The sequence below is a fragment of the Delphinus delphis genome, chromosome X (genome assembly GCF_949987515.2).
Source record: "Delphinus delphis chromosome X, mDelDel1.2, whole genome shotgun sequence".
NCBI classification, from domain to species: domain Eukaryota; kingdom Metazoa; phylum Chordata; class Mammalia; order Artiodactyla; family Delphinidae; genus Delphinus; species Delphinus delphis.
This window is the reverse complement of record NC_082704.1, coordinates 85,199,778-85,210,139: the sequence shown is the minus strand read 5'-3', so window position 1 is coordinate 85,210,139 and position 10,362 is coordinate 85,199,778. Positions and strand designations below refer to the sequence as shown.

General features: G+C 54.6%; 2 protein-coding genes across 2 annotated transcripts; one reads left to right on the top strand and one right to left on the bottom strand.

Annotated features, from left to right (window-relative positions):
- The first annotated feature begins 2,266 nt into the window (after nt 1-2,266).
- Nucleotides 2,267-2,968, top strand: ERAS (ES cell expressed Ras). Its single transcript, XM_060002991.1, has one exon. It carries the CDS (start codon nt 2,267-2,269, stop codon nt 2,966-2,968), a length of 702 nt encoding a protein of 233 aa, XP_059858974.1.
- Nucleotides 2,969-4,195: 1,227 nt separating this feature from the next.
- On the bottom strand, nt 4,196-9,770 carry PCSK1N (proprotein convertase subtilisin/kexin type 1 inhibitor). Its single transcript, XM_060002990.1, has 3 exons — nt 9,561-9,770; nt 4,910-5,382; nt 4,196-4,522 (listed from the first exon to the last, which is right to left on the bottom strand). Exons 1-3 carry the CDS (start codon nt 9,672-9,674, stop codon nt 4,330-4,332), a joined length of 780 nt encoding a protein of 259 aa, XP_059858973.1. The 5' UTR covers nt 9,675-9,770; the 3' UTR covers nt 4,196-4,329.
- Between the last annotated feature and the right edge of the window lie 592 nt (nt 9,771-10,362).

Genomic DNA, 10,362 nt, shown 5'->3' with positions numbered 1-10,362 from the left:
GTCCTTCCACTTAGGGCTGTGGGGGTATGGCCGAGGTCGGGTGTTGGGGACCCTCCCCTGTCTCCTCCCATCCTCAGGGGCCAGCAACCCTGGACCGCCTTTGTAAGGACGGGCCTGGGTGAGGGTGTGGGCGCCGAGCGGGGAGCCGGGAGCTGAGCGGGGAGGTCCAGGCCGAGCACGGGGTCACGGCTTTGGGGTGAAACTGGGGGTCCCCTCTCCCAGCCCCACGCTGGCCAGCCACCCGGGCTTAGGGGATACGTGTATGGGGCCCGGGCCAGCCTGGAAGGAGGTGGGACTGCGCTTGGGGGGGCGCCCCCTGCTCCCCTCAGGTCAGGGAGGTGACACAAAGGAAGGGGTACGGGTGTGGGGGAGAGGCCCCCGACAGTACTCCACTGGCACTTGGCACTGCGCTGCTTCCGTATTCCCGTGTCGCCCTGCCATGGGCTGTGTGACCTCGGGCCAGTCACCGCGGCTCACTTCCCCGAGCCTCACGGCTCCTTGTTGACGAAGCGGCCATGGCACCGTCGGCCTAGCGCCCCGCCAGGTGTCGGGAGGTCGGCCGGCGCTCCGCTGCCAGTGTCCGGTGCTCTCGGTGTCAGCCCCAGCGACCCCCCGCCCAGAGCGAGGGCCCCCTCACCAGGCCCTGCCTCGGGTGACGGCACCCACCTCTCCAGTCGCCTGGACTCCCTCCCCTTCTTCCCAGTCCCTCAGCAAATCTTGTCAGGCCTGCCTTCGGAACATCTCTGAATCCCGCCCGGCTTGTCCAGATCCCCCACTGCTGGCCCGCACTACTGCCCTGGCCTCCTTGCTGCCCCCCTCCCCTCAGCTCTGTCCTCTGCTTACGTCTCCTCATCATGGCCCCCTTCTTCCTGGGCGAGCACATTCCACAACTCTTTTCAGGGATCCTCTCTGGGCTGAGGGCCCCACAGCTAGATCCCCACCTGGGACCTAGCCCCCCAGCCCTGACCCCCGGATCCCAAACTCCACAGAACTCCCCCTCCACCCCTACCCCCTGTGGATCCCTCAAACCTACCACCTGCCCCCCAGCTGCCACTGTCCCAGGGCTTCCTGGGATACTTGGGGCCGCAGCCATTATGATGCATTTCCTGAGGCCACACACCGAACCAAGACCAGGATGTGTATTGAATGGGTTAATGGTGACTTAGTATTAATAGTGAACGCTAATTGAGTACCTGCTGTGTGCCCATCCTCTTCTAACTACATGGTAATTTACTTGCTTATCTTGTTTATTGTCTCTTTCTCGCTTTCAGAATCTAACCCTCCCAAGGGCAGGGACTTTATTTTGTTCTCAGCCATATCCCCGCCCCCCACCCCACCCCCCATCCCCGCACCCATCACAATGCCTGGCACGCAGGAATGTCCTCGAATTAATGAATGAAAATTAAATTATAATAGAAACACCTAACATTAACCAAGCACCTTCTGCCTGCTTATCACCTATTGCTGAAACATTTTTTACTGATTTATCTTTGTTGTTGTCTGTCTTCCTGACTAGAATGTCACGTTCATGAGGGCCAGGGGTTTCTTAATCTGTTTTTTCCCCACCTCTTTGTCCTTTCCCCACCTCTTTGTCCTTGCCCCACAGTAGGTTCTCAACAGCTGTATGTTGAATGAGTAATAAAGACTAAATTCCAATGACAATGGCTAACAGACCTCATCATTTGCTTACCTATTTGGTTTATTGTCTCCATCTTTTAAAACGTAAACTCCTGGGGGCAGGAATGTTGCTCGGCACAAACTATGACTAGCAGTGTGCCAGGTTGGGGTCCAATGGTGACACAATCCGAAACCAAAACCGACGAAATCCCTGCCCTCCCTCCGGAATGGGGAGGGACTGCTAATGGGCAGGGGGTGTCTTTTCCGGGTGACTGGAAATGTTCTAAAATTAGACTATGGCGATGGTCACACAACTCTGTGAATGTACTAAAAAACATTGAATTGTACACTTTAGCTAGGTTAACTTTACGGTATATAAATTAATTAAGCTGTTTTTAAAATCTCACAGCGTTTATGTTGTAAAAGGGAGTGAGAGAGAATAAACAACATAAATAATGTATTATAGTATATTAGGTGATTAGCACACACTAGGCACTCAATAAATGTTGATTCGATGACACCCACCTGTCCCCTTGCCCCTAAATGGTCTCACCTAACCTCCAAACCCCCCACCCCCATTGTCTTTCTTCTCTTTCCACCTGCAGGGCCTGCTGTCCACATCTCTTCCCTGAGCTGCCCACTTGGGGCCATGGCGCTGCCAACAAAGCCTAGCATGATTGATCTGGGCCTGGGCACCTGGAGCCCTAGCTCCCAGGAGCAGAGCCACAGGGCTCGGGCACCCTCCAGGGGTGTTGGCAAGCAGCTGCCTGAGTACAAGGCCGTGGTAGTGGGCGCGAGTGGCGTGGGAAAGAGCGCGCTGACCATCCAGCTGAACCACCAGTGCTTCGTGGAAGACCACGACCCTACCATCCAGGATTCCTACTGGAAGGAGATGGCCCTGGACCACGGAGGCTGCATTCTGAATGTGCTGGACACGGCGGGGCAGGCCACTCATCGGGCCCTGCGTGACCAGTGTGTGGCGATTGGGGATGGTGTGCTGGGTGTCTTCGCCCTCGATGACCCCTCGTCTCTAGCCCAGCTGCAGCAGATGCGGGCCACCTGGGGCCCGCACCACACCCAGCCCCTCGTCCTTGTGGGCAACAAGTGTGACCTTGTGACCACCACCGGAGATGCTCGTGCTGCTGCTGCAGCCCTCGCAAAGAGCTGGGGGGCCCCTTTTGTGGAGACCTCAGCCAAGACACGCCAAGGTGTGGAGGAGGCCTTTTCCCTGCTCATCCATGAGATCCAAAGAGTCCGGGAGGCCATGGCAAAGGAGGCCATGGCAGGGCCAGGTGGGGATAAAGGCCGGCACCAGAAGGCCATGTGCCGCTGTGGCTGCTCCGTGGCCTGAAGTTCTTGGTCTAGAAGAGTGGACCCTCCCCCAGACCAGGGTGGTGGTTCCTTCACTTGAGACCCGCCCCCCCGCCCGCCCCCCCCACCCCGCTCCCCGACCCCAGCAACTAGCTGTGTGGGACACTGTCGGTGTACTGGGGATAGATGGACCCTTCTCCTGGGGAGGTTTTCTTTTGGTGATGGGCTTTTTGGCAATGTGGGGCCGTAGCGTTGGTTATATATTATGTCAAGTTGATTTTGTGCAAAATTAAATAGTGTTCTTAGGTTTCAAACCTGCCTCCATGCCAAGTGTTATGTGGGTGGGAATGAGACTGGGGAGAATGTTACTTGAATTGTGAGAATTATTTCATTCAAGAAATGTGGGGGAGACCCCTGTGTACCAGGCCCTGCTTTGGGTACAAAAGATATAGAGGCAAGCAAGACACTAAAAATCCCTGCACTTGTAGATATAACATAAGGCTATGTATTAAAGGCGGGCAAAGGAATAGAGTGACAGGGAGGTCAAGGAAAGCCTTACTGAGTAGGTGACATTTGGGCAAAAACTTGTGGATAACTAGGGACAGAGGGAATAGCCAGTGCACAGGCCATGACCACAAACCAGTTACCACACCAACTCCCAATACCTTCAGGGATGGGGTAAGAGTACAGATAGAGTGGCTTCTATACTATATAACTAAACATTACATATCAAACTAACAAAATACATCCTATCCTCCTACCTTGACTAATACACTTTCTCAAGGCCCAGAGAGTTCCATGCCAGGAGGTGATGGTGTTGGGAGGGCTGACCCCTGGCCGGGAGTGGCAGCCCACTCTGGTTCTCTTCCTGCTGGTAGCCCCTCCCCATATCAGGAGGCAGGGGCTCATGTGTGCAAGTGGCCGTGCCAGCACCGCCCAAGCTCTACTCACATGCCGCACAAACAGCCACCCCTTGACCACCACTTGGTCCCCAGGAGGATGGACCCCCAGAAGATGCCGCTGAAAGTGGCTTCAAAGCCTTCTGGGCTCCCCATTCCCAAGCGAGGCCTAGAAACGGCACAGAATCTGGGTGGGCACTGCCATTGTCCATATGGATATCTCCCCAGTGAGGAGAAGCGAAGACTGAGGCAGGGGTTGTCTCAAAAGTGCAGGATGGAGGGCAGGGGCCCCTTTTCCCTCGTCTGAGGGCAGCAATCTCCAGCCAGTCCACCGTCCCCCTAGACACTGCCACTCAAACAAGCACATAGTTGCTTCAGATCATATTTATTGTGGGGTCAGGGGTGGGGATCTTGGGGTTCCAGGGCAGCAACAGTGGCTGTCGGGGTGTCAGGGGCGGGGCGGTCCTGGGCCGCCGGAGTACGCGCAGGATCCAGGCGGTGCTCAGGGCAGGAGGCGGCGCGCTGGGGCCTGGGGTGCGGGGGTCTCCAGACGCTTTACGCGCAGCAGGGCCCCCAGTACGCCCTCAGGGGGGACCTCAGGGCCCAGGTCCTGGTCAGCGGCTCGGCGGAGGCGACGCGGGGCAGCCACAGCTTCGGGGTCTGCGCTTCCCGCGAGGATCCGCCCCAACAAATACCTGCAGGGGAGCAGAGCGGAATGCAGTGAGGACGTGTCCGTGCGTCAACGCCCCGGCCCTAGGACCTGGACAGCGCCGCTACCCCGGACCGCCTGGGGACCTGGCAGCCTCCTCCCACCCAGGTATCCCACTGCTTCCTGGAGACAGATGTCTCCGCCTTCCATCCCTGAAACTATAGTTTCCCTCCCTCCCATTCGGACGAAGGAAGCCGGCCAGGCATCTCTGCCTCCACACCCTAGGTCCAGGACTAGAAAATTCCCTCCCAGGCTTCCAGGACCTAGGTGTTCGCACCTCCACCCCGTGAAGCAGGCCCCCGCCGCTCCTCGCCCTCCTCCTCCCGGGATATAGGCGCCCTCCCCCGCCCCGACCACCCCTTGTGGGGGGGACCTCAGCAGCTCCGGATCCAGGTCCAGCGTCTCGTCGCCGGCGTCCTCGGCATCTGGGCCCGTGGGGCCGTCGTCGTAGACTGGGGGCCGGGGTCTGAGTGCCGGGGCGGGGGCAGGGGCGGGAACAAGCTGGGCTGCGAGGGCGGCGGGGTCCAGGCGGGCGCGGAGCAGGGCTCGGGCGAGCTGCGCGGCTGGCGCGTCGGGGTCGTCCTCCAGGCCCAGCGCCGGGTCGTTGGTGCGGGGTGCGCCCCAGACGCGCAGCAGCTGCGCCAGGGCGCGCGCTTGCTGATCCTCAGCCTCTTGCGCCTCAGCCCGCGCCCGCTCCTGCCGTTCGGCCTCCAGCAGGTGCGCCAGCGCCCGCGCCAGCTCCTGCACAGCCCCCGCCGCCTCTCCTCGAGTCGCTGCCCGCCGGAAGCGGCGGGGAGCGCTGGCCTCAGCCTTGGGGGGAGAGGCTGCGCCCAGGCTGCGGGGCTCCTGCGGGAAGACAGGTGGGGAGCGAGAGGTCGTCAGCGCCCGTCAGGCCAGGGACCCCCAACCCGGGGGACTTCGTGGATCTCAAATATCCCTAGATGCCAACATGCCAACAAAGGCGCTGTGGCCCCTCAAATATGAGTAGACACCCCTAAGGTCAATGGAGACCCCCAAATATCTCTGGACACTCTTAGGACGACCAAAGACCCCTAGATTCACCACCCCTAACGATTTCCTAGTGACTCAGAACTTGCCCCAGGGCTGTTGAAGACCAGGGTTGTTTTTTTTTCTTTTCCGGTACGCGGGCCTCTCGCTGTTGTGGCCTCTCCCGTTGCGGAGCACAGGCTCCGGACGCGCAGGCTCAGCTGCCATGGCTCACGGGCCCAGCCGCTCCGAGGCATGTGGGATCTTCCCGGACTGGGGCACGAACCCGTGTCCCCTGCATCGGCAGGCGGACGCTCAACCGCTGCGCCACCAGGGAAGCCCAAGACCAGGGTTTTTTTGTTTGTTTGTTTGTTTCATAGGAGTAGCGATGGTAGATATGACAGCTATGGATTTTTCTATATCAATGCTGTGGACAACAGGAACCTGTATTTGCATTTTATAGATTCCTATTGTCCACTTGTTTTACCCAAAAGATAGCAGACTGTTCTGCACCTTGCTTTTTGGAATCTATATTTAGATCAGTACCTTAAGAGCATCCTTTCTCTCTTCCTTCCTTTCTTCTGTATTGATTCTCTTTTGTATGGATGTATAATAGTTTATTTAACCACCCCAATTGATGAACATTTAGGGTGTTTCCAATCTTTTGCTATTCTCATAAATAATGTTGGGATGAATAACCGTGTCCATATATCATTTGGCATGTGTGCAAGTCTATCTGTAAAATAAATTACCCAGTGACTAATTTTCAGTTCAGGCAGTTTTGAAACAATTTCAATAAGTTTAAAGAAATAAAAGACTATCAAAAGTATGAGAGAGAGGGCTTCCCTGGTGGTGCAGTGGTTGAGAGTCTGCCTGCCAATGCAGGGGACACGGGTTCGTGCCCTGGTCCGGGAAGATCCCACATGCGGCGGAGCGGCTGGGCCCGTGAGCCATGGCCGCTGAGCATGCGCGTCCGGAGCCTGTGCTCCACAACGGGAGAGGCCACAACAGTGAGAGGCCCGCGTACCGCAAAAAAAAAAAAAAAGTATGAGAGAGGAACTAATGACCATTAAAATAACCATGAAGATTTGAAAAAGAAACATCTAGAACATCTAGAAAAACACTTTTAATGAAATCAAAAATTAAATGGGCAAGTTAAACCGCAGATTCGATTGCAGCGGAAGGAATAGGATTGAACAGAGCTTGGAAACAGATCCACACACACAGACACTTGCTACGACAGAGGAGACACTGCAGAGCAGTGGGTACAGGACCAACTCCTTCAATAAACTGTGCAGGAAGAACAAGTGATCCAAATTTGGGAACAATGGAAAGGAAAGACAAATAAACTTAACTACATTCAAATTAAGGATTTCTTTTTATCCCAAGACATCCTAAAAAGAACGAAAAGTAAAACCAGAGTGGGAGAAGATGCTTGTAGCACAGTCAATAAAGGATTAATGTCCAATAAACAGAGAATGCCTAAAAAGCAGTAGGAGAAAAGCAAACTAATATAAAAATAGGCAAAATTGATGATCAAGTATTTCACAAAAGAGGAACCAAAAACAGTTACTAGGGCTTCCCTGGTGACGCAGTGGTTGAGAATCTGCCTGCCAATGCAGGGGACACGGGTTCGAGCCTTGGTCTGGGAGGATCCCACATGCCGCGGAGCAACTGGGCCTGTGAGCCACAACTACTGAGCCTGCGTGTCTGGAGCCTGTGCTCCGCAACAAGAGAGGCCGCGATAGTGAGAGGCCCACGCACCGCGATGAAGAGTGGCCCCTGCTCACCGCAAATAGCGAAAGCCCTCGCACAGAAACGAAGACCCAACACAGGCAAAAATAAATAAATAAATAAATAAATAAATTTTAAAGAAAAAAAAACAAAAAAGTTACTAAACAAATGAAAAATAGTGAACCTCATTAGTAATCAGGAAAAATGCAAATTAAAACACCAGTGAGATACACTATGCAGAATACGTCCAAAAGATTGCCAAAATTAAAGTCTGATAATGTCAAATGTTGACATGGATATAGAAAAAATGGAAGCTCTTATACATTGCTGCTGGGAACTCAATGGTTAAGATAACTTTGAGGAACAATTTGGCAATGTCTTAAAAGATGCACATATCCTACGCCCCACTCCTGGGTGTTACACCTCAGACTAGCTTTTGCACATATACTGCTGGACACAAGTGTATGAAGAACTATAGCAGCACTGTTTGTAATAACATAAAAGTGAAGGGAGGGAAAAAAAGAAAGAAAAGCTGGAAACAACCCAAATGTTGTTGCTGACGTATTGAGAATGTATCTATAAACCATGATATACTCATGGGATAAAATATTATGCAGCATGGGCTTCCCTGGTGGCGCAGCGGTTGAGAGTCCGCCTGCCGATGCAGGGGACACGGGTTCGTGCCCTGGTCCGGGAAGATCCCACATGCAGCGGAGCGGCTGGGCCCATGAGCCATGGCCGCTGAGCCTGCGCGTCCGGAGCCTGTGCTCCGCAATGGGAGAGGCCACAACAGTGAGAGGCCTGCGTACCGCAAAAAAAAAAAAAATTATGCAGCAATAAAAATAAATGAATTATAGCCACATACTTCAATGCGATGAATCTCACAACCAATGTAGAGAAAAAAAAAAAAAGCAAGTTACAGAATTCCACTGCAGACTGCCTGCGACTACTAGACACCCTGATGACTTCCTAGTGACCTCTAGTGACTACCAGGAGCCACACACCCAGTATGATTCCATTTCTGTGAGGAAAAACTAGACAAGATATTGTTTAGCGATACATACATATGTGATAAGCTGCAAACAAAAGTAAGGGATCAATTAACAGAAAATACAGGATAATTATGGAGGAGAGGGGCTGCCTTAGGGAGAGGCACCCAGGGGCTTCTAACAATTGGTCATGCTCGATTTCTTAAGCTGAGTAATGGGTACACAAGAGGGTTATCATTATTTCTTACATTGTATATACATATGTTTAAATGTATTATGTCATATATAAAAAATATTTAATTAAGAAAAACACCATCCTTGACACAGACAGCCTTGAACTCTTCATGAAGAGGATGTACTCCAAGTGCCCTTGATGCCCACCACCCCTCAGACACCCCGGGGAATCACACACAGTCATGGCCTCACACACACTCATTTGGACTGACAGGCCTTGAGATGTCACATATGCAACTCAACACTGCCACATCCACACGCAAGGAACTGCACATGTTCATGCACACTGATGCTCACGCGGTTACAATCGCCAAGCCATCCAGATGCAAGAACAAGCACCACCCTTAAAGACATAACGCAGCACTGAAAGAGACATCATGGCTCCTCTCCCCACAATGACACAGCTCCACAAAGAAGCAGGGAGGAACAGCCTCGTGAACACACATACAAAATCCTAGTCACTCAGTTCAACAGAACCAAAATGGGATATGCACTCAGGGGTGCAAAGACCACTCTCTCCCAAACAAAAACAAGATCACACAGACACACAGAAAGACACGCCCATAAGTCACGCCATTACCATAGAATTCACAAGCACAGTGTCACTGAGAAAAGTCACACGCAGAAGCATCACACACTGCACACCCAGACCCACACTGGCACCTTTGTATGGACGCTCGGAAGCCCTTACATGAAAAGACGCACACAGGGAGAGCACACCCTCACGTCCCTATCATCACATCATGCGCACACAAACCATGCGCACACAAACCGATGCCCCTGCCTTAAATCGCGCTAGTCCCATGGACAGCGCCACAGGCGGCGGGCGGGCCGAGCCCGGGCGGACCAGCAGAGTGCGGTGGCCCGACTAGCCCCGCACACTGCCACCCGCACACCCAAGAGACCAACCCCGGCATGGCCTGGGTACAGACTGGCGTCTGGACCCCCGGCCACCCGGGCCGATCTCTCCGCACGTCCCGGGAGCAGGACCAGCGAGAAGAGGAGCCAGAGGCCGGGCACCGACCCTCGCTGGTAGCATCCTCCACCCCACCGCCACCCCGCGCCCGACCCGCGTCGCACCTTTACCGGCCTTGCGCAGAGCGCGGGGGGCGGCTCGAGTAAGCCCAAAAGCAGCAGCACCAAAAGGCCGACGCCCCCGGCCCGCGGCCCGCGGAGCAGCGGCGACCCCGCCATGCTGCCCCAGCGAGCCGGGCTCCGGACGGGCGGACTAGCTGGCAAGTGCGCAGCGCCTGGGCTAGCGGGACACGGATGCGGTGCTCTGCGGCTGCGCACGCCGGGGAACCCTGCCCACCCACTCCCGCCACCCTACGCAGGCGCAGCCTAGGAGCTCCCGCAGCCCCTCCATCCCGCCCGTTGCCATGGAGATGCCCAAGGGGCAAGGTGGCGAGCTGGAGACTGCGATGGCGGTTACCATGGCGGTCGGAGGGCAGTTGCCAGGGCAACAGACCTTGCTGTCGCCTCAGCAGACAGGCAGGAAAAAATGACGCAGTGGAGGGGAATGAGGGTCTGGTGTTCGCCTCTCCCTCCTTGGGGAGAAGATATATGACTTTGTTCATTGGATAAACAGTTACGGATGCCCTATGGACCAGGGCCTTTACAGGGTGATGAGTTCATTCCAGGTGATGTGACCATACATAGGTCAGTTCACCATTCTAATGTGCAGCCCCTTACCTGCATAAAGGGGTTACTGGTAGCTGCTTCCCAGAGTGGCTTTGAAGGTTTAATGACATTCAGCAGGAGCTCAATAAAAGTTCCTTTCTATCCTCTCCTTGTCTGTTTGCCAGTATCTTCATCTCTCTATGGCTTTGTGTTTCTCTTTCTGACCCTATGTGTCCATAGCTCTCTCTGTCTTCCCCTCCCA

Bases quoted from the DNA above. Each gene is read 5' to 3' on its own strand.
- PCSK1N (XM_060002990.1), bottom strand. From the start codon at position 9,674: ATGGCGGGGTCGCCGCTGCTCCGCGGGCCGCGGGCCGGGGGCGTCGGC. The intron at 5,383-9,560 runs GTGCGACGCGGG...GTCTTCCCGCAG, and splicing joins TCTGCGCAAGGCCGGTAAAG to GAGCCCCGCAGCCTGGGCGC. The intron at 4,523-4,909 runs GTCCCCCCCACA...GCTCCCCTGCAG, and splicing joins CTGGATCCGGAGCTGCTGAG to GTATTTGTTGGGGCGGATCC.
- ERAS (XM_060002991.1), top strand. From the start codon at position 2,267: ATGGCGCTGCCAACAAAGCCTAGCATGATTGATCTGGGCCTGGGCACC.